This window comes from Zootoca vivipara, chromosome 1 (assembly GCF_963506605.1).
Source record: "Zootoca vivipara chromosome 1, rZooViv1.1, whole genome shotgun sequence".
NCBI classification, from domain to species: Eukaryota; Metazoa; Chordata; class Lepidosauria; order Squamata; family Lacertidae; genus Zootoca; species Zootoca vivipara.
In genome coordinates, this window is record NC_083276.1 from 75,616,717 (window position 1) to 75,641,021 (window position 24,305).

General features: G+C 42.7%; 1 protein-coding gene across 4 annotated transcripts in view; it reads right to left on the minus strand.

Annotated features, from left to right (window-relative positions):
• Positions 1 to 24,305, minus strand: part of TSPAN4 (tetraspanin 4) — a 522,690-nt gene that overhangs the window by 13,634 nt on the left and 484,751 nt on the right. For all 4 annotated transcript variants that reach the window (XM_035121894.2, XM_035121932.2, XM_035121904.2 and 1 more), the window contains one exon: positions 5,414 to 5,515. In XM_035121894.2, coding sequence (XP_034977785.1) covers positions 5,414 to 5,515 — 102 coding nt within the window. The remainder of the gene's footprint in view (positions 1 to 5,413; positions 5,516 to 24,305) is intronic.

Sequence of the window (24,305 nt, forward strand, 5' to 3'; positions counted from 1 at the left end):
CCTTTAATGAATTTTCACTGCCCATGTGTGACAAATTGAAGCACTTTTAAAATGTTTATTCCTGCCCGGCTGGCAAAGAGTTAACCCACCTCCAGCCTGACTGGCATAGAACTCTGATGGGGGCGGGACTGTGCCCGGTTTTAAAAAAGGAGGGAGAGTCGGTTTGGTCTGTTAGGAGGGAGAGGGAGGAAGGTGTGGTGTGGTGTTATGTGGTGGCTTGTATGAAGACAGTTAAGAGGCTAGGAAAACTTAAAGTTAAATGTTTGACTGAGTTTATTTTGTACAACTGGAACAAAGCTAATTAATAAATGACACGTTAAAGAATCACTTATGTTTTTAACACAATAAAACTTCATCTCTGTTTTTGCCAACAAGAGGTCCGTCTGTATTTTTCCAGCGAGGTACCAGGACTCACAGCCGTGGTGACTCAAGAGAGGGCCAAACTCACCTCAGGCAGGGAGGTGGTGGTTTGTGTCCTGAAGTTACACGGAGGAGGCTTAGAAGGGTAACCTGAGGTGCCAAGAAGTTGCCAGAGTGCCTAGGGCAAACTTCTACAGTGGGGGAATCCAACTGAGGGAGACCCTTTACTGGAGGCAAAGGGGTTATTCCGTGGGACAGCCTAGAGTTTCTTAAGGTACCAGGTCACGCAAGCTGGAAGGCTCTCCTTACTAAGAAACCCATCAGTAAAAGGGGTTGATTTTTGAGGCGGCAGGAGCAGAGGGTGGGTGTTTTCCCCTCTGGATTCCTGTGTCGCAGTGATAGTAGGAGAGAGTGGGACACGGGTCGTCACATTTTTGGTGGCAGCGTCGGGATCGAAATTCAAAGCTCACGCGCCTAGTTTGGTTTGAGTCTGTCAGGATTTTCCTGTGAGGAAAATGACTCACGTAAGAAAACCCAGAGAGGCAAAAGGAGATGAAAGAACGGAAGGGGCTGAGGGAAGCCCAGGTTCTGAGGTAGAACTGATGAAACTACGAATTGAGATGGCCCGAATTGAAGCTGAAAGTGAGAGGGAAAAAGCTAGAATTGAAAGTGAGAGAGAAAGAGCTAGGATTGAAGCTGAAAGTGAGAGAGAAAAAGCTAGGATTGAAGCTGAAAGTGAGAGAGAAAAAGCTAGAATTGAAGCTGAGGAGAGAATGCAGTCCGAGAGGTTAAGGGTTCAATTAGAACAGGACAGAATGAAGCTTGAAGAGATACGTTTGAGATCAGAATTAACTCGGAGTCCAGTTAACAATGATAGTATCGCAATTAATTTAAAAAGGTTCCCCAAATTTGGAAAAGACGATAATGTCGAATCGTTTCTATTTACCTTCGAACGCGTTTGTGTGGAATTTCAAATACCTGAGGAGAACTGGATGCTTTATTTAAGACCTCAAATTTGTGGGATACTAAGTGAAATTTATGCTGACCTGAGGGAAGAAGAGCTGTCAAGTTACCAAGTATTTAAGCAAAGGGTCAGGGTTCGATGTGGACTCACGGCTGAACAAAGCAGAAAGGCTTTTCGTGAGGCAAAAAAGGAACATAAAGAGACTTATGCCCAACTAGCTAGCCGCTTAGATAAATTACTTGACAGATGGATTCAAGGGAGTGGAGTGAAGGACTTTGATGAGTTAAAACAATTAATTTGTTTAGAACAATTTTTTAAGCAAATCCCTAGCAATTTACGTTGGTTCTTGAGGGATAAAAAACTGAAAACTGTGGCACAGGTTGCCGAGGTCTTAGACGAACTACAAGGAGATTTCAATGAAATAGCATTCCCAAAACACTCACAGAAGGGTAATCCATGGAGAAACAGAGAAAATAAAGACAGGCAAGAAAATTTTCCTGTCAGGGAATCAGTTTCTGACAAGACAGGTTCTAAGAAAATCACTTGTTTTTTCTGTAATCGTGAGGGCCATGTACGTGCCAGGTGCCCCCTGCTGGTTAAGTCGCAAACTACACCTACTGCAGCTAAACAAGTAAAACTGGTAATGCAGTCACAGGAAAATAGCTCGCCTCAGACAGAAGGCTCAGAGAAAGCGGACAGCCCAGCTGAGACTACTTCTAAGGTCTTACAGGTCTGGAGGGCTGAGCAGGAGTGCAACCAAGATTACATGGAGCCAATTGAATTAAATGGTCAGTCTTGTTTAGGTTTGAGGGACACAGGAGCAGAAGTCTCACTTGTTAAATCACAATTTGTTCCAAAGGAGCAGTACCTCAAGGGTCAGTCCTATAGTTTAAAAGGCATATGGGGCCCACATTTTGAAGTACCATTAGCTGAAGTTGATATTACCTACAAAGGATTTTGTGGCAAATGGAGAGTAGGAATCCTAAATGAATTGGAGGTACCCTTTTTAATAGGGAATGACCTAGCTAGTCAGAAGCACCGTATTCAAGTGATAACTAGGTCACAGTCTCAAGTCACTGAGAGTAATCCTCCTGCAGTTATAGAGTCACCCATAGAGCCTGGTGAGGGTGAAGGGCTGATTAGCGTGCCAGTGGTCCAGGAGCACGGTGCCCAATTCTTGAGTGATCAAAAAGAGGATGAAACTATAAAAGAGCTGTGGGGTAAAGCACAAAGTCCTACTGCAGAAGTAACTGTGGAGAACCCCTGCTTATTTACCACCATTGAGGGAAGACTGTATAGAATTTCTAGGAGGAGGAAAACTGCTGCGGTTTGGGAAAGGAAGAAACAGTTAGTGTTGCCAAGAGCTTACCGGTTGCAAGTGCTACAAATGGCACACGACGCACCCTCAGCAGCGCATCTAGGCATTAGAAAGACTAGTGATAGAATCCAAGCAAGATTTTACTGGCCTGGGATGGGCAAAGACATCAAAGAGTATTGCAAGTCCTGTGTGATCTGCCAAAAAGCAGGCAAAAGAGCGGACAAAACGCGAGGCTTGTTACAGTCTATTCCCGTAATTACTGAGCCCTTTTCCAGAGTAGGAGTGGACATCCTCGGGCCTATCTCCAGAGTTACTAAAAGGGGGAATAAGTTTATTTTATGCCTAGTGGATTATGCTACGCGCTATCCAGAAGCAATACCTCTAAAGGACATTGACTCAAAGACTGTAGCAAAAGCCCTCATGTCGGTATTCTTAAGGCTGGGATTCCCCAAAGAAATTATAACAGATTTAGGGACATCCTTCACGTCCAAGACCATGGAAGAGCTTTTAACTCTTTGTGGGGTTAAGCATGTTAAAACTACGGCTTATCATCCGCAGTCGAATGGCTTGACGGAGAAATTTAATTCGACCCTGAGCCGGATGCTAAAAACCTATTCCATCAATCATCCTAACGACTGGGATGAGAGGCTGCAACACTTCCTATTTGGTTATCGCGAAGTGCCGCAGGAGAGCACAGGGTTCAGTCCTTTTGAACTCCTATTTGGACGACAGCCACGAGGACCCCTAGACTTGATGAAAGCAGCGTGGTCAGGGGAGGAGCAGATCGACAGCCCTGATGTTGTGACGTATCTACAGGAGCTGCAGAGCGACCTTCAAGAGCTACGGGAGCAAGCTGCTCACAACTTGCAGCAGGCACAGCGTCGACAGAAGCAGTGGTATGATGCACACGCAAGAGACAGAACTTTCCAGCCTGGTGACAGTGTGCTCGTGTTAAGAACAAGACGTCGAAAGAAGTTGGAGATGTCGTGGGACGGTCCCTTCAAAGTGGTCGAGAGGATATCTGCGGTGAACTATTTAGTAGAATTAGATGGGGAAGGGAACCGATGTAAAAATTTTCATGTAAATTTACTTAAGCCTTATTTTGACAGAAATAAGTTGGTGTTGCAAGTAAAGGGGAAGGTGACACAAGGAATTCATCTAACTGGGTGGGGAGAGCTGAGTAAGGGCACAACTCTAGCAGAGGTGTCATTCGATGAAAGTTTGACCCCAGAGCAAAAGGAGCAGTTAAAATTAGTCCTTGCTCAGTTTGCTCAGATCTTCTCAAACATCCCAGGGAGGACCAGCCTAGCAACTTATAAAATAGACACAGGGTAAGCACATAAGTGGGAAGGAAAACATCATAGCGGACGCTTTGTCTAGGTATATTTTTGAGAGGTATAGAATGGTGCAAAGTATTATATGAAACGGTGGTAACCCTAGCAAAACATTTGTGCTTAGGCGTTATAATCTAACACATGTCAAACATGGTTTATTTGTGTACAAGTTTATGAGATGTTAATTTAGTTGACTTTGTAGTATGGATGTTATAGAATGCATTGATGTATTTTTAACCCCAAGCCCATTGTTTTGGCATTGCTCTAGTTAATTAAGAGCAAGCCGACACAATGTCTTTGTGGTGGGGGGAGATATGTGACAAATTGAAGCACTTTTAAAATGTTTATTCCTGCCCGGCTGGCAAAGAGTTAACCCACCTCCAGCCTGACTGGCATAGAACTCTGATGGGGGCGGGACTGTGCCCGGTTTTAAAAAAGGAGGGAGAGTCGGTTTGGTCTGTTAGGAGGGAGAGGGAGGAAGGTGTGGTGTGGTGTTATGTGGTGGCTTGTATGAAGACAGTTAAGAGGCTAGGAAAACTTAAAGTTAAATGTTTGACTGAGTTTATTTTGTACAACTGGAACAAAGCTAATTAATAAATGACACGTTAAAGAATCACTTATGTTTTTAACACAATAAAACTTCATCTCTGTTTTTGCCAACAAGAGGTCCGTCTGTATTTTTCCAGCGAGGTACCAGGACTCACAGCCGTGGTGACTCAAGAGAGGGCCAAACTCACCTCAGGCAGGGAGGTGGTGGTTTGTGTCCTGAAGTTACACGGAGGAGGCTTAGAAGGGTAACCTGAGGTGCCAAGAAGTTGCCAGAGTGCCTAGGGCAAACTTCTACAGTGGGGGAATCCAACTGAGGGAGACCCTTTACTGGAGGCAAAGGGGTTATTCCGTGGGACAGCCTAGAGTTTCTTAAGGTACCAGGTCACGCAAGCTGGAAGGCTCTCCTTACTAAGAAACCCATCAGTAAAAGGGGTTGATTTTTGAGGCGGCAGGAGCAGAGGGTGGGTGTTTTCCCCTCTGGATTCCTGTGTCGCAGTGATAGTAGGAGAGAGTGGGACACGGGTCGTCACACCATGCTACTAAAAAATAGGCACTTTTAGACAATTTGCCCATGTCTGTGTGCATGGCTGTCTGCATGAAGAAGAGCAGATGAAAATAAGTCCAAAGCTGCTAACGAATTCACTGCAGGTAAATTTTGATGCAGATGTGGAAGGACTATTAGGCTACATGTCCTGGTTCATATAAGTACCTGGGTACCAGGGTCATGATGCTTAATAAGTGCCACATATTTATAGGGCTGAAGCAGTCCCAAGAACAGACTCTTTTTAGAAACCAATATGAAATCCCATTATGCTGGAAATTCAAAGCCGAAAGGATGTATTGTGTGCAAATGGATAAAATATAAAAAGAACAACAACGCAAGCTTACATCTGTTTGTATGATGCTCCATGCATTAGTTAGGCCAATATTTCCATCAGTTCCATATAAATGAAGCCCTTTCTTCAGGTCCCGCTGAGCATACTTATCAATCTGGAAATGAAGCACATACAATTGCATGTAAGTATGCTAGACCTTGAAAACTCCAAAATGACACTTTTAAAGCAGACTCCTCTGAAAAGCCATGGTGATGATTGCACTGAAGGTGGGATTTGTGTGCAAAATGTGGCAAAGAAAGCACTAGGTGGGATCCGGGCAAATGTGCATCTGATGTGAAAATGGCCTCAGCACCACCAAGCAACAGGAGCTCACCCCATCGCGGGGATTCGAACTGCCGACCTTCTGATCGGCAAGCCCTAGGCTCAGTGGTTTAGACCATGGAGCCACCTGCGTTCCATTGATCTTCATAATAGGTGGCTGTTATATATCTTCACCTGCATATTAATATGGAATAGGAGTGCCCAAACTAAAAAAAAGCAGAAAAGTGTCTAAGCAGCAAACTTAATGAAATGCAAAATGCCAAGGTTGCTTTTCTGCAAACCATTTGACACAGTTGCACGGCATGATAATCCCTCTGACTAGGATTCAGATGTTGCCCTACTTAATGTAATCTTCATGCCCTGTTTCAGATCAATAATTTTTAATAACCCCAAGTCAACATTTGTAAAATGCCTGAAGGATCCAGAGGAATATTTTGTTAGCTCAGGTGTGCTTTAACACATTTTCTCATTTTACCATAATAGATTGCTTAACCATGCATTTCTGTTCAACATTGTACCATGTAAGAAAATCACTAATGTGCAACTTGTATAAATAGAAATCAGTAGCAGCAGGTGACAACATCTGGGAGATCTTCACCTTTTCCCAGGACACAAGTTAACCTGAGTGACAGGAAATAGTTTATGGGTTAATTAATGCCCATCAAGGCACAGCAGATTTTTCTGGCTGAGCCCCTTCCTACTGTGAAAAAGCCCAAACAAATATGTGCATATATTGCATGGATTATTCTCACTATATTGAAGATATAGTTGCTATCAGTTACTATACTGATGTCTGGCATGAAGGTGTACCAACCACAGACTGATCAGAAGCAGGTTAACCACCAGGTGTGGCTGAGTTTTCAGAATACCTGGTTAAAAACAGTAAATGCAAGTTGCAGCATGCAGCTCATAACACCAATTTTGTGCCATGAATGTTTACCAGCTTGAATATTCTGAATGATTAGCCATTATCACTATTTTAAACACCACCATTCTTGATTTGACTTTGCAAACCATGGTCAAGAGTTCTAACAAATACATGATGATGCTGTTATACTTATTTATACTATATCCTGCCTTTTCCCTCAGACTAAGACTCTAGGCGGCTTCCAGATACAATAGAAAAAGTTAAAATAGCCTTGGGAAGAGCAAAACATTCTGTACACACAAAACTGAGATAAAGTCTCTTTCATAGCTCAGGGCATCATGCAGATAATTATGCTACAGATTACAAAATGCTTAAAATGCTACCTTATTATAGTAATGTAACTCATATAAGCAATGACAGATCATTCTAATGTTTTGTTACAAGAGCATTTGAGCTACTGTGAAACATGCAAGATTATTATTTTTAAAGTAATCAACCATTTAAAATTAACCAGATGCCTCGTATCTTATTTTCCAGCAGATCAGTTCATATGTATGAGGCTCATTTTTTGGTATCCCCATTTGGGCATATATCTGCTTACATTCAGAGTACAGTGGTCCCTCTCTTCTCCCACTCCCAACTATCCATCCAGTGTACACAGTGGTGCATAATAAGCTATACCTCCCCCCCCTCTCAACAATTTTTGAATATTGTCAGGCGGATGACGTCCACACAGCTCCAGTGACTTGTATTTGAGAAAGTAAGAAATATTTTAGGTAGCTGCTGGGGGTGAAACAGTTCCAAGAAAGACATCAAGGAAGAGTTTGTGCTCTAGGAGTCTTTCTACCTCAATTTGCATCAATATATTCCTAGCAGTAGCAGCAGCAGCAGCAGGGTGGAAGGAAAGTAGCGTTATCTGTGTTTAGAGCTGGGGAAAGGCAGAATGATATAGGAGGCGATTGGACTCTGGGGGAAACATAATGCTGCCTGCTGCAGCCAATTTTTATAGATTGGAGGGAAGATATAAAAAGGGCTGTGAAGCCAACAGTGATATTGGCTACCTCTTGTGATTTGTGAGGAATGGTAGTTGAAGGTGTTGGAGTCCTGGTCATCCGTCCTACAGGCGGCTCTGGGCATGGATATGGGAAAGAGGAATCTGGAGGGCATGTAAATCTAACATAAGAGCTCTTCAGTCAGTGACTGCCACATGATGCCCTTTGGGAGCAGGAGGGGCCATTGGTGGACTCCCGGTGAGGCCTACTAAATGAATACAGTGGTACCTCGGGTTACAAACACTTTGGGTTACAGACTCCACTAACCCGGAAGTAGTACCTCGGGTTAAGAAGTTTACCTCAGGATGAGAACAGAAATTGCACGGGGGCAGCGTGGGTTAAGAATGGTTTCAGGTTAAGAATGGACCTCCGGAACAAATTAAGTTCCTAACCAGAGGTACCACTGTACATTGCTTTCCAAGAAAGAAAGAAAGAAAGAAAGAAAGAAAGAAAGAAAGAAAGAAAGAAAGAAAGAAAGAAAGAAAGAAAGAACAAGTCTTGAAGTGTTTACAACCAAATAAAGAAATCAAGTATGTTAATATATATATATATATATATATATATATATATATATATATATATATATATATATGTGTGTGTGTGTGTGTGTGTGTGTGTGTGTTCACACTGCGTGCGCAGATTTAACACCCTTCCTCCGTAACCGCTGAACCGAATCGCATCAAATTATGACACAACGTTCCATGCGCATCAGGGAGGATTCTGGCATAATTTTTTTCTGGGAAAAAACCACACCTTTCATACCTAAAATAATGATTAAACACAAAAAGTGGCACACAAATTAGACATCACCAGCAAAAGCTCTCAAGACTCCAGCACCATCCAATAAAAAGGCAGACCTCCAAGGATGGGGCCAAATCGTTACGTCATCAACCATCGTCCAACAACCGCCGAAACAGCCATTCCACCCCCAAAGCCCAAGGGCGGATCCCAACACTGCCACACCCACCCCACGATCCAGGCCCCACCCCAACGTCCCCACCAAAGCCACAACGGCCATTCCACCCCCAAAGCCCAAGGATGGAAACCACCAAGACAGCCATTACCAGACAAAGGCAAACGGCCAAACCTAGAGCCACAGCCACAGGACACCACAGCCACAGGCCGCAACCCAACCCCCCCCCCAAACACTCACACAACAAGCAACACAACTAGCACAAACCCTCATCTGCAAAAACCCACAGAGTCAGGCCAGGGCCAAGGAATGAAGATACAGGGCGGAGGCCTCGGCTTGCATTTACATACTAGCCCAAGCCAAGGCCGACAGACTACGCCTCAGCTCCATTTTATAGCCTACAAACTAGGCCTTGGCTCAACTTTACAGAATATCCCGAGTAGAGCCCTGGGGGGGGTGGAGGAGGGTCCCGAATACGTCATAGGTTGAGACAGGGTGGAGGGAGTCACAGGGATGACCCGGGGTGGGGGAGGGGGACGAAATACCTCATGGGTCGCGACAGGATGGGAGGAATCACAGGGATGACACACAACGGGGGGGGGATATAGTCCAGGTTGTAAAGTACACATCCTCCCCCTTTCCTGGGAAACAAGGAACCTGAGTCAGGCACAACAAAGCATCATGGATCGTCAAAGGGTGTGGGCAGCCACAGGGATAACCCACAGCAACATGTGGCAGGGCCAGCTAGTAAGTAATAAAATGAAAGCCTGGAATGGAGAAAAATCCAGAGACTTTTCGTCTATGAGGCAGAGGAGGACATGGAGGCCATGTTGCCTCCCTGTGGAGTAGGGATAGACACTATGAGTAGATATAGACACTATGAGCAGATTCTTTGTACCTCAGCACCACAGGGCTTTCTTTATTAAATACACACCCATCCCTAATTCTTTAGAAACAATGTCCTTAGTGTCATTATAACTCCTGTCCAGCATTGGGCTACAGTGTCTAGATGAAGGAAGCATGGGTTGATTTCTTTAAAAATAAATAAATGCTGAGCTCTACAGCAGCATTCCCATGGATTCCCACCTGTGGACAGAAATTCTAATTTCAGGCCCCACTGCTCTCTAGTGCATCACATTCCCTTCACCCACCCCCACCCTCCCAATTACTGCGAGCCCAAGCAGCAATTATTTCATACTGAAGAAAGCCTCCTAGGCAGTGTCTTGATATTGGTAAGTAAATATTTCTGACCTTTCTTATGATTGCTTCCCTCCTCCCCACTAACAAGGGAGAAGAAGCTGTAAAGAAATGACAAAATATCCAATTGTTTCCCACTGGGTGAAACTTCTAATTTCATGCCTTGATAATCATTCTCTACAGATAGCGCGGAGCTGGAAATTGAATGTAAATAGAGAGCACCTAATCTATAAGGTCATTTGCAGGAGCCCCGCTTTCTCCTGGGGAAAAGATGTGATTGATTGTACTACTAGATGAGGACAGCTTAATACTGGGCTAGGACATTATTCAGTACATGAACTGGCCATGAAAGTGAATATTACACAGAGACTTAATTTTAGGATAAAGGCTGCACCAAGTCCTGGATGTGAAAATATATCAAAGGCACACCTGCCAGGGGAGAGGCTAATTTGGGGTCGGATCTGAATTGTTTTAGATTAACATTCTATTTCAGAAATTTATCTTATGCTGTATAAATAAAATCATTATATATGGCTGAACCTTTTCATTTAAATTTTCTGTGTTTCAGTTATTTCCCTTCCCTTCCACCATCCCAAAATAAAGCACCCTGCTGTCTGATCTGCTGAAGATTTTTTAAGCTGGCAGCATTTCATATTGACTAGCAAACTGACCTGGCATGCTGCTGAGCAGAAGAAAGCATTTGCAATATCAAGACATTACTTTCCAAGCTTAAAACAGAAATCACGAGCGAAAGAGTAAATCAGCAGTTTAAGATGCTGACATAATAATTAGGTGTGACAAAGTTATAGGTTGCTAGAATACCATATTTTGCAAGATGATACAAAATCTTAAGCGGCAATGGAAAATGACATAACATGCATGTATGGGACAGAAAAATCACATACAGTAGTCAGGTCTTGGCCTATTGTTGATTATGTAGCAGTTCTGCTGCTGAACAGACAGGGCCGTCTCAACCATGTCGGGCGCCCTGGCGCCGTGGTGCGGAGATCGCTCCAGCGCCCCCGCTCCACCCCGTTTCTTGTCGCGGCTGGTGGGCGGGCACAGGGTCAGCACGGTTTCCGCACGGCCCTGGCGCCCCCGCGCCACCCAGCCTACCCCTAGAGCCGGCCCTGTGAACAGAGAGGCTGCTGTTCTAATGGGTTGTTACTATTACGGTGACTGAGCATTTTTGGCCCTACATCACCATAAAGGCTGCAGCCTTTGAATCCTGCAGGTATCTTAGGATCGGATGTGCAGGGGCTCCTACTACTCACAAAAGATCACATGGGTGGAAATTGTGGAAATCAAGAATGAAGAAAATACATGTCATATATTATATGGACAATAAAGTAAAAAGGTAAAGGGAGCCCTGACCATTAGGTCCAGTCGTGACTGACTCTGGGGTTGCGCGCTCATCTCGCATTATTGGCCGAGGGAGCTGGCGTACAGCTTCCGGGTCATGTGGCCAGCATGACAAAGCTGCTTCTGGTGAACCAGAGCAGCACACGGAAACACCATTTACCTTCCCACCGGAGTGGTACCTATTTATCTACTTGCACTTTGACATGCTTTTGAACTGCTAGGTCATTTTAATGCTGACTGATTTTGTTATTGTAATAACCATTCCACCCTTGGCGTGGGCACATCAAATCATGTCAAATATTGCATGGGCGCCAGCTACACCTTCATATAAGTTAAACAGCCAGGTATTAACTTGCTTTGTCAAAGCAAAGAACAGGAACCCCCCACAACCTGGGATGAACTTGTCAATAGAGATAGAATTCCAATTAGCTGTTACAAAGGCTACATGAGGCAGAAGCAGATCAACAGGGAAAGTCATCATTTCCATTGTTAAAACTAATGACCACTGTATGATTTTAAATTGAGCAGAACAGAAACACTGTGTATATAATCCCAGGCAGGAATTGTCAGACAGTAAAGGAAGAGCTTTTGGTTTATGTAGAGATGAAAGAATTGGCCTTATGCCCACAGAGCCATTTGATGAAGCAATCTCAAGAGAATAACCTTTGTGTCAATTACCTGTGTTATCCATTTAGTTAACATAGAAGCAAAGGGGGGGAAAGTATTAATACAAAAATTGTACAACTTGGGGATAAAAATTATACTATTTGAGAATCAAAAATACCCTACTGTTGATTCTAAAACAGCAAACTACAGTGATTAAAATAAAAATGGTTTTCTTAATTGTTAATATTTTCTTCTGCTACTTTATGGTTTTGTTGGTTTGTTGTTTTAATAGTGATTATGCACACTGGGAAACTGGAGTGTGTGTTAATTATTAGGAATTAGAGTGTGATCGGTTTATATTATGCTCTAGTGCATGCAGTTTTTATGTTATTTCTTTGTGTTATTGTAAGTCACCTTGAGACTTTTGTGATAAAAGGTGATGAATAAATAAAAAATCAGAATGAGATGGTGAAATTTGCAGGTCTGAGTCCTCTATCTGAATTACTATTCTCAGCAAAGATTTCACTACACTACTAATCTAATCTATACTGCTGACCTTGTTTCACAACCTTCACCAACCCAGTGACCACCAGATGTTTTGGACTACAATTCCCATCAGCCTCAGTCAGCATGCCATACTGGTTAGGGCTGTTGGGAGTTGTAGTCCATAAAGTCTGGAGGGCACCAGGATGGTGAAGGCTATTGTATGGTGACTGTCAGGAATGTTTCTCAGCCCTGGGCACAATGGCACATTATGTGATACAATAGCAAGATGGTAGCTCCTTAACTGCCTAACTTAGCTTGGTATATTGCACAAAGCATGCCTTGAACACATCTTGACAAAGCACTAGAACCAAATAGGAGCCCAATAGGAACCCAATGTGACCATCATGATAACCTGGAATCAACTCAAGTGCTGGATTGTATGAGAAATTAAGTCATACCAAGCTTGTTCAAGCTGACATCTGCATTTGGACTGAAAATGCAATTGGAAAACACTGAGATCATTATGCTCAATACAGTGTTCGAAACTCCCATTGTTCTAGGTGCATTTTGTGACAGGGAGTTTCATTAGCACAAGCAATTTCTGAGCTTTGGGCGCAGTACTGCGCCTAAAATTTCAGATTAAAACTGTAGAGTGGAAGGAAAGGAGGGCCTTTTTCTGCCTCCCCACTTCCAGCTACTCTCTGAAGACTGGAGAAGAGACCCTCCTAAGAATATTAGGGGGGTGGGCAGGGGAAGGACTAGACCATGTGAAAAATGAACAAAATATTTTAGCTGCAGTTCATTCATTTTCAGCTTTGTATTCTTGTTATAAAAAACATGCCTAGATATTCCATTGTTGCACCCATAACCTAGGATTAAGGTGCCATTTAGTTCCTAGCTTTCATATCTCAGTTTTCTAACACTGGCTACATAAAAACTACACACATGTCATTTCCTCTCCTTTCCAGACTCACTAGCATGCAATAACTTGTTTTAATGCCAGATCTAGCCTTTGCTCATGTTCAACACACACTTCCCATGTTCTGAGTCCCTCGCTCTCCTGACTGTGTACTTGCACCTAGACTCTGAAAACCTGGGAGTGGGGTGCATCGTCTTTGCTGCCTCCTTTGCAGTTTTAGTTGCATAAGTGTATACCCAAACCCAAATGTAGAAAGATCTATCAAACTGGATATAACAGTCTTCTTGCTGGAGTTATTCTATGTTTGTTAGTCAGATGACGTCAAGGAAAGACTATTCAAATTTTCTACTGTGCTGTCTACAAGACTGATCTCAAACTGGAAAATAGTGAGGGAACTGAATATATCCACCACCTGTTGCTGAAACTAAAAGTGTGATTTAAAGTTTCATTTCTGATATGTGTCAGGCTGAGGTATCCAGCCCAACTACTACTTGTAAGTTGGGTGGAGTGATAATGGCCACTTAATATTTTTGTGATCTTTGAAGGCTAGGTGGAATTTCTAAAATAATAATCCAGAGACAGCTTGCCTGACAGATGAGAGGTGGCAGAGAGTTGTAGTTCAGTTAGTATTTAAAAAAAAAAAAAAGCTTCGCTGCCACTTCAAGCAGCCACTGAGTTTCAAAAAGAGGCAGCAAGCTGTTAGTGACCCTCAAAAATGGCCCAGTGGAGCAATGCCATGTCAGAAAAGCAAATACCATGGGACCACTCTTAATGGGCAAGTCCAATTAAGAGCTCTTGCCCTCTTTGCCTAAAGCTCATCAAAAGGGAAAGCAGAGTGCAGCCCAGAAAATGCAGACAAGACACCCCCAAGGCAAATAAATGCCAGTTCTGTTTGCAGTTGTATCAGGAAGTCAATGAAACAAACAGCCCACGAGATCAGTTATCAAAGTCAGCATTTGCCATAGACTTAAGGTTCAGATCTCTCTTTCACAAAAGAATCCTGCTGGGAGACAAGCTGGGGTTCATATTCATAACATGCAAGGATGGCACAGTGTTTACAAACCTCATTCAAAATCAAGGAAAGCAGAAGGGGACAAAGATAATAATCTGGGGTCATAAACCGCATACAATACCCATCTGCAGAATTATTTCACAGGGCACAGACATAGCACAGCATACATCCTGACTGTGACCCTCCCTTTCCCTGCCAAAATATATGGAAGAATAAAAAAAAACGAGCAACCGTCTGTACAGACCTCATGAACAGATTGCTAATTTAATGCACTTCAAGAGAGCTTGACTCTTCTCTTTCTCCAGCAGCTTCATTTATTTACTCATCCATAGGACAATTTTAACTTGGTAGTTCTAATGTCCTGCTATACACCTGAAAATCTGTGGTCCACATTACATATAAAACTTCATCATGCTTAAAAAGAGCCCAAGAAACAGGCACGTTTAGATTTTGGGAACAGCTCCAAAAAAACACACCTGGTTCTTGTTGCTTATTTGTTTGTTTGTTTTTGTCCTAGCAAGTATTAACTAATTAAAATAGTTGTATCCTGCCTAGCTGCTTGATCCCAGGGTTCAAAGGCAAGTGAGAATATGCAAAAATTAATACATAATAAACGCAGGATTATTTTTTAAGGCAGTAGCGACTCACGAAGGCATTGGTGTGGGGGCAATGATGGTGCAAAAACTCTCTCTCAGCCTTACTGTAGATGTTCCATTATGATTTGTGTCAACTTCTGCACTTTGCAGAGTCCATGGTGAACGTATAAAAGAATGCCCCCAACACACCCTGATGTGTGCTGCTTTGCAGAACCAGGTATTTTTATTCTGGGTATGAATGGGTTATCATCTCACCCAGGCAGGTGGGCAATCTGCAACTCCTGCCTCTTCCTGGTGGCAGGGAAGGCCTGATGAAGGCTCTGTGGGAGGGGAAGTGAAAACAGAAAATACCCACTCCATGGACCTTAAATGACACTTTTCCAACTTGAAAAAAAACACTTTAGTAAAGTAGCATTGGTTTCAAATAGACCACAATTGAATCACAGTATTAAAAAAACAGGACTGACACCTGACAATCAGTTGATCATGGAATGGTCATTTTCCTGGCCCAGGACTCTTCAGAGGCAGAGTCCTGCAGCAACAGCAGATCCGAAAAGGACCCATTCCTTGGCCCAATCAATCCCAAGTGAATCTGCAGACACCACAACCTCTACTGAGCGCCAAGGAGATATTTCTGCCATCAGACTTTGATGGGTGGCCCACAGACTCTTGGAGGGCTTAAGAAACCCCGAGGCAAAATCCCCACAGCTGGGAACTCCATTACCTGGAAGGAACCAACAGCTGCAGAAGAAGGAAGCACTCAAAGGGGAAAGGCTCCAGTTAATGATAACATAGCCCTGCATATATTTAAAGCACATTGTTTTCCCCAAAGAATCCTGGGAACTGTTGTTCACCACTCACAGATTTACAATTCTCATAATCCTTAAACTACAGCTCCAATAAAAGTAATACAATGGTACCTCGGTTTACAAACACAATTGGTTCCTGAAGTCTGTACTTAACCTGAAGCACACTTAACCTGAAGCAAACTTTCCCATTGAAAGTAATGGAAAGTGGATTAATCCGTTCCAGACGGTCTGTGGAGTACTTAAACTGAAGCGTACTTAACCCGAGGTATGAGTGTAATTGGTTCCGGAAGTCTGTACTTAACTTGAAGCATACTTAACCTGAAGCGAACTTTCCCATTGAAAGTAATGGAAAGTAGATTAATCCGTTCCAGACAGGTCCGTGGAGTACTTAAACTGAAAATACTCAAACCAAGGCATACTTAAACTGAGGAATGACTGTATGCTTCAAATGTATATAGTACATTTGCATCTTAACACAGTATAATCAATACCTTGTTGAGATAACTTAGCTGAGTGAGTACTATCCATGGTCCTGAAACCACGTATTGGTCTTGTGGTTTTGTTAATTTTTTGCTACTCCTCATTTGATAACTGATTGTTTTGAGAAATTATATCATTTTTTATTGGTAGAATATAGCTGTATTTCAACTTTGAATGCTGTCACAGAAAAGTAACTCAAATCATTTTAATAAAAATAAAAAACACAAAGCCTGTGGGCATCATTCCCCTGATTGTTATATTCCTGACTTCTTATAGCTGCACTCATTCCCTGGTGAATCTTTGGATGCCATCACTTTGGATAAGTTGCCTTCCCAAACTTTCTAGAAATGACCTTTCTACCTTTTACCCTTCGGGGTTATTTTTTTCTGCAGGTAACGTGGCCTGCCTTTTGATTCCACCCTCTGAGAGAGAGTACCTTCCTGACCTTCCTTATGGTAATGCACTCTTGGAGGTTGGCCCTTCATATAGTAAGAACAAATCAGAACTGAAAAACCAGTATCTCTTGCCTTAACTACATCAAGGCAAAGCAACTAAAGTGGTGCTTACTAGCCATTTCCATTGAAGTTATCTTAGGTCTTGATGCCTTACCTGTGCATTTTTCAACTCGAAACTGCCTAGAGATTTACTTAGCAAATCAGGACTAAAATATTAACAAGCTTTTATCTTAACTGCTGGAAGAATAGCAACTTAATACCTGCTTTATAAGCACTATTCCAAGCTTCTCCTGTTGGATGAAAAGGTCTCTTTGCCTTAGGTATTCATTTTGCAGTGTTTTTAAATCCATCTTTAGTTGTTGTTTTGTACTGTTTTAAAAATGATTTCAGCTGCTTTTATATGTTTGCAAATCACCTCGAGACACATGAAAAAGGCAATTAATACATTCACTGAGGAGGAAGGAGATTTTTTTTAACGTATGTTCACAGAATGCAATACCTTACTTAATCTGTTTTTAAACTCACATTCTCCAATAGTGATACAAACATGGTGTGTTAACTAACTTCATACATATTATTTTGAATATATGCCTGTGTTCACTTGAACCTTATTTTTTGGATGTACAAGATTTTTAACCCCCCCCCCCCATTTATTTACTAACCGAACCCAATTTATTTGTCCGTTTATTTGCACATTTTTAAACTGCCCCTCACATACATACACAAAAATGCTCACAGGGTGATTTACAAAAATAAAGTAACATAAAAACATGGCAGGATTCGCCTAATCAGTACCAACAAACATCTACTTGTGCAACAGGGCTTTTCCTCTCTCCTCCTCCCATGCACTACCTTAAATTGGCTTGGGGGGAGTCAGGGGAACCCTCAGAACAGTGCAAGAGGGAGGAGGGGAGGTCATTCCCTCTGGTGACATACACAGGCAGAACATCTAGAAGAGTGATGTTGAATTCCCCTCATAATGCATAGCACACAATGTCCTTTTTAATGAAACATAAAAATATATGGCAGAGAGAGGCTGAAACAGCACTAAACTGATTTCCTTGCTAAAGTGAGGGGGGGAGTATTTGATCCCCTGCTAAATTTGCCCGTTTGCCCTCTGACAAAGAAATGACCAGCCCATAATTTTATTGGTAGATTTATTGTAGCTGTGAGAGACAGAATAACAACAGGAAAAACCCCAGAAACCCAGAAGACAAAAGTCAGAGATTGATGTGCATTATCATGAGTGAAATAAGTATTTGATCCCTTTGCAAAAGATGACTTAGTACTTGGTGGCAAAACCCTTGTTGGCAATTACAGAGGTCAGGCGTTTCTTGTAGGTGGCCACCAGGTTTGCACACATCTCAGGAGGTATTTTGTCCCACTCCTCTTTGCAGATCCTCTCCAAGTCAGTAAGATTTCGAGGCTGATGTGTAGCTACTCAAACCTTCAGCTCCCTCCACAGATTTTCAATGGAATTAAGGTCTGGAGACTGGCTAGGCCACTCCAGGACCTTAATGTGCTTCTTCTTGAGCCACTCCTTTGTTGCCTTGGCAGTGTGTTTTGGGTCATTGTCATGCTGAGGGAAGGAGGTGCTTACCCAAGATGTGACGATACATGATCCCGTCCATCGTCCCTTTGATGTGGTAAAGGTGTCCTGTCCCCTTAGAAAAACACCCCCAAAGCATAATATGTCCCCCTCCATGTTTGATGGTGGGGGTGGTGTTCTTGGGGTCATAGGCAGCATTCCTCTTCCTCCAAACACGGCGAGTTGAGTTGATGCCAAATAGCTCAATTTTGGTCTCATCTGACCACAACACTTTCACCCAGTTCTGCTCTGGGTCATTCAGATGTGCATTGGCAAACTGCAGACGGTGCACATGTGCACAGCGTAGTGTGTTACCAACTGTTTTCATGGTAACTATGGTCCCAGCTGCCCTGAGATCATTGACAAGTTCCCCCCCATGTAGTTCTGGGCTGCTTCATCACTGTTCTCATGATCATTGCAACTCCCTGAGATGAGATCTTGCATGGAGCCCCAGACTGAGGGAGGTTGGCAGTTATTTTGTGTTTCTCCCATTTGCGAATTATTGCACCAACTGTTGTCACCTTCTCACCAAGCTGTTTGGCCATAGTCTTGTAGCCCAGTCCAGCCTTGTGCAGGTCTACAATCTTTTCCCTGACATCCATGGACAGCTCTTTGGTCTTGGTCATGGTGGCTACTTTGGAATCTGCTGGATTGATTGCTTCTGTTGACAGGTGTCTTTTGTACAGGTACTTTAACGAGCTGGGATTACAGGTAAGACCTCTCCCTTACAGCAGGTGCTTCTAATCTCAGCTCATTACATACAGTGAAGATACCAGGTAGGCTGACATCTGGCCGGTTGATAGGGGATCAAATACTTACCGTATTTCACTCATTATAATGCACATCAATCTCTGACTTTTGTCTTCTGGGTTTCTGGGAGTTTTCCTGTTGTTATTCTGTCTCTCACAGCTACAATAAACCTACCATTAAAATTATGGGCTGGTCATATCTTTGTCAGAGGGCAAATTGGCATATTTAGCAGCGGATCAAATACTTCCCCCCCCCCTCACTGTATAGGAAAAACACACAGTGTTGCACAGGTTAGTCTCCCTTTAGAATTGTACCTTTTTAGGGTCAGTTAGGCCCCCAAATATGTAAGAGGGTTACTACTAGTGAATGGCAAAGAATGAATTTACAATTGCAATTTCTGCTTAAGCACAAATGCTATTTTCCATGCCATCAAGTAAGAGGAGGAAACCATCTGAACAAGTGGCAAGTCCACTTGTTCTTAGCCTATTTTTTCTGTATCTTTCACAAGGCCCAGGGAAACTTCTTAGCCTGTTTTTTTCTGTATCTTTCACAAGGCCCAGGGAAAGAAGCTGCTTCCCCAACCAGAGTGCTCACAAATAAACAGAACAGGCTGTATGCAGTGCAGTCATATTCATATCACCAAATTTCATCACACTTAAAACACATAGCTTCCCCCACAGAATCATAGAAACTGTAAGGGTGCTGGGAACTGTAGCTCTGAGGGGCAAACTACAGTTCCCAGGATATAAATGTGCTCTCTCTATATATATGAGATGTGGATACAGTCTGTGACATACAATAGATAAAAGATATTTTGCATTAGGCCAAAGGCTGCGGCAATGGCTAAAGCAACTTGCAGCACATTCTGCCATTTCAGCAAATGGTGAAATAAGGGCCCATACACTAAATGGAAACAAAGAAGAAAATGGGTTCTATTTCACTTCGAAACCCTTATGTTCACCTGAAGCCAGGTGTTTTCTCAGGAGTGGCTCCTTGCTAGACAAGCTCAGACACCACACCACAGAAACTGCATTTAATGGATCTAGATGGCAAGTCAGGCAAGTTAAGCCATTGTCAATTATGATTAAGGTTACCCAGAAGTGGCCTCTGTCACAAGTGGTGAGTTGTCTCATCATTCTCCGGAATGAGCAAAGACTCCTACAAAATGCTAGATCTGTCATGAATGATAAAGGGGTTAGGGGCAACTCCATGGGCTATGCTGGACAGGATAACTTCTCACTTACTTTGCTTTCATTTGTTTTTGATTGCCCTCTCTTCAAAAGGGCAATCCATTCCTCTCCTAAAGTAGTTTCACCAGCATGCTAGTGACAGAAATAATTCTTTGCCAGTATAACATGCCAAAAAAAAGAGTCTTCTGAAGTAAGAGAAATATCTAATAAAATATGTGACCCACCCCTTTTCAGGGCAGATAAGAATATTCAAAATTTGTAGAATTCTTCCACGATGGATAGAATATTGACATTGGCCACACAAGTTTTCTAGACACCCTAATAGCCAAAAATAATAGGAAATATGGTCAAAATTCAGAAGACACATCTTGTTATACTGGGGAGTGCTCCAACAAACAGCAGGCCAAGCAATCCATGTTCTGGAACAGAGGGTGAAGAAGTCCCCTCTACACACCTTTGATCCAGTCTCAAGGTGTGTGTGTGGGGGGATATACAGTGGTAGGTAAGGATATTAGCCTTAATATGGGATGAACCACATGTGCAATAGAGGTTTTTTGTTTTTTATTTTTACAAAAGCAACAACAACAATCATTAGATTGGGGAAAGGGTTTTTTTCCATTTGCAGCAAAGGAAATTGTGTGGGTGTTGAGAATACAGTGGTCCCTCAACTTATGAACTTAATCTGTTCGGAATGCACATTCGTAGGTCGAAAAGTTCGTAAGTCGAAAAGCGGTTTCCCATAGGAAAAAAAATATTCGGAAAAATTCGTAAGTCAAGGAAACCGCATTTAAAACCGCCAACGGTTTCCGTTCAGATGTAGAAAAATTCGTAAGTGTGCGGCCATTTGTCCCGTTCGTAAGTTGAAAACATCGGATGTCGAGTAATTCGTAAGTCGAGGGACCACTGTACATTTTTTAGTGATGTACCCTTTCATCAAATACTCAACAGAATATCAGTTACAGTGGCATCCACCAGACTCACACTTGAAACTCTGGAACAATGTTTTCCCATAAGAATCTGTAGCTCAGAAGAGGTGGGTGGGTGGGAACGGTTTATTAAAGGGGGTTGTATCTTTTTTCAAAAATCCCTTATTTGAAAAACCAATTAAAAATATTTTGTAAAGAGGGAAAATGCAACATTTACTAACTTGTAAGCAGATCAAAAACATATAAAAACATAATAAACATGAAAAATTGTGGCCCAAGCCAGCTTAAGACAGTTCATTAAAAGCCAATCTTGAACATTTTGTCTTGTCTCAATAAAAGCAGGTGGAAGTTTAACAAATAGAAGGATGATGTTATTATCTAGATGCCCTATGCAAGCTTTATTTTTCTCAGGTTTAAAAGCTGCCTATCCCACCACACTGAGAATAAATCCAGAGTACCAGAGAGTTCCTGGCTGGTGGCAAGAAGTGATCTTAAATTCCTCTACGAAGGTTAAGAGCAATTTCTACCGAGCCCCCCTCTTTTACCCCATTCATAACCAACAGCAAAAGAGAGATGATGAAGAAAGTGCCACCCTTGAAATTACTTTGGCCTTGTAGTTTTTAACTGTCACAGGCAATTTCTTTGAAATATAATTCCTGATTTGCTGGCTTCATTAAGCTTTCACAAGTAATTTTAAACTTAAACCACCATTGGCAAATCCATCATTTATTGATAGAAACATTAGGACAGTAATGGAGTGTGACTCACGATGAAATAAGATAGAAAGGTATGAATGGGTGGATGTAAAAAGATGCCTCTTCCCTCCCTGAACTTTTCCTGTGGCAAATCATGCACCATAGATGATGTTTAAGACCACCCTTAAAGCACTGTCTCCATAGAGCCTGGAGACAGGCAGTCGTGTTTTGTATCTATAGCAGTGACCAGAGGAGAAATGACCACTGGGAGGAGTGCAGAGAGAAGAAACGCTATGGTGCATCTGCAGCAGCACAACTGGATGCCTTCATCTGCCCCAACTGCAACAAAGCATGTCTCTCCTGCATAGGTCTCTACAGCTACCAGGTGCTACAGCCATCTAACATACTGACCTTACCCACAAAGGCACACTCCTCCATTGTCTCCTGAGACAGACAGATGCCAACAAAGCTTGCAAACAGGTGTGGCAAATGTGCATACATAAACACAGAGCTTCCAACCTTCATTCCAAAACAAATATATTCACTATTTACTTAAAATAATCCCTGAGTCACTAATTTGAAACTCATTTGCCTCTGCTCTTTTACATTAAAAACCTGAGATTGAGTGAAGTAAGGGTAGCATGATATACCTTACCTTTCCACAAGCTCAAAGAGGCTCATGCCGTCTTTTAAAAAGCAACGGGCTGCCTTTCAAAAATGACCAGAAACTTCAGATACTTCAAAATGTAGCTAGTAAAGTTCCGACTGGAGTTGGGTTTTGGAAGTATGCGAGTCCTCTTCTGTATTCACGCTACTGCCTATTGCCAGACTCAATTCAAAGTGCTGGTTATCTCCTTAAAACCCCTAAATGGGTTCTGCTCCCAAGTCAATAAGCTATCCACTCCAGTTAGCTAGAGAGTCCTTTTTTCATATCCCACCATCACCTGAGCATGATTTCTCTCTCCAGTTCTCCCCCATTAAAGGGGTAAGGGAAATTCTCAAGGGAGTAGAGGGAATACACCAACATGTTTTGGGGAAAGGACCTGGCATACCAGGTATGCTGCATGTCAGTACCTCCAGAGCTAACTGGGCCTTCCTGCTTGAGGGCAGGCCAGAATGCTGATGGGGATGGTCTAATCGACATCTTGCTCAGCTCCATCAGGAATTGCAGCAGGATGGGCAGGTTCCAGCACACCTTGTGTCCGCTTTAAAATGAACCTCATGTGACCAGGGCAAGTGTGAAACATTAGAAACAAAGGGGTGTGTGGATATTTTCCCAGGCTCCCCTCTGCTTTCACAGGCAGTTTCTATTCATCCCAAATTGCTGAGAAAAGCTGTGCTGAAAATATCAGCCCAGCTCAAGCTCAAAACAGGTTTTCAAGATGACAAGTATATTTGTGAGGCTAATGACAGAAGCTTAAAAAACAGAACAAAAACAAGCCCACTATGAATCCAAGTATAGTATTTACTTTACATATTGTGGATTTCCTACACTGAAATTTCCTACACATATGTTATCATGTTTCACAACCGTATGTATGTATAGCGCATTCAGTGTACTATTACATACACTGGAAAATCATGATTATTTGTACTCAGGAGCTACTTACTGGTATCCAAAAGGTGTGCAGCAGTCTTAGAAGAGGCAAATTGCAAGCTCCCTTCACATACTAATCACATGAAGGGAGCTCCACCTGAATAAGGGTGAAGCCGGATCACATAGCTGGCTCTACCTCCTATGGGCCTGTTGCTTCCCTGGTCCTAACACCCGCTTGTTGGCCACTGACATCTGCTGGGGCAGACTACAAGAGCAAACGTCTTTCCACATGCGCTGGAATCCTGATAGCAGAGGTCTATGCAGCACTCAGGTTTCCCTACACAGCCACCAGTGCTGTGTGATGATGTCTGGGGTAGGGCTAGACGCTAGAGCTATGCCCCACAGGGTGGCTACAGTAGAACACAGATTGGCTAGCATCTTGAGGGGTGTTTGTACTAATATAGCAAGCAAGTGTATGAGTGTAATGGCAAAACAAGCTCATTACACTGTGAACCATGTGCAAGATGTCTACAGTTTTAAAAGGCTCATTAAAAAAAAACCACTTGGAGACCCTGTCAGCGCTGATTTTTACAGGAGAAACTGGAACATAATGTTTATCACTAATAAAGGAAGAAAGGGAAAGCGAGTAATAAAACGAATGAGGCCTTCTGTGCGGACAAACCACCAGACTCATGCAGAGTCTGCTACCAATTTCAAATGAGCTGAGTTAGAGTCTCCTCAGCCTAATCATTAACATGTCATGCCTAAGCAAACCTTGATGCAGGACAAAAGCTTGTGCTGCTCCTTAAAAAAAAAAAGCCTTCGTTTATTTTTTCAAAACAAACAAACAATTGACCTCTACACTCCCAGTAGCTGCCTGTTTTTAAAAGTCCTAATACGGGTGGAGCAAGGGCACTCAACGTAGCTTGCCCACCTCCACTAAATGGAGAATAGCAGATTAGGCAACAACTGCTGTGGAGCAATTTCACAGTTGATGCCCAGCAAATAATCCTCAGTCAAATGAGGAATTATTCACAGGGCACAACCTGAAAACGCTCCACAGGGGCAGCATTTATGCAGTCCATTGCTACACAATAGTGAGGGCTACAAGGATACACTGCCTGCAATGAAGCCAGATACCAGTTGATATTTCTAAAGCAAAGCCTTATTTATTATTATTAT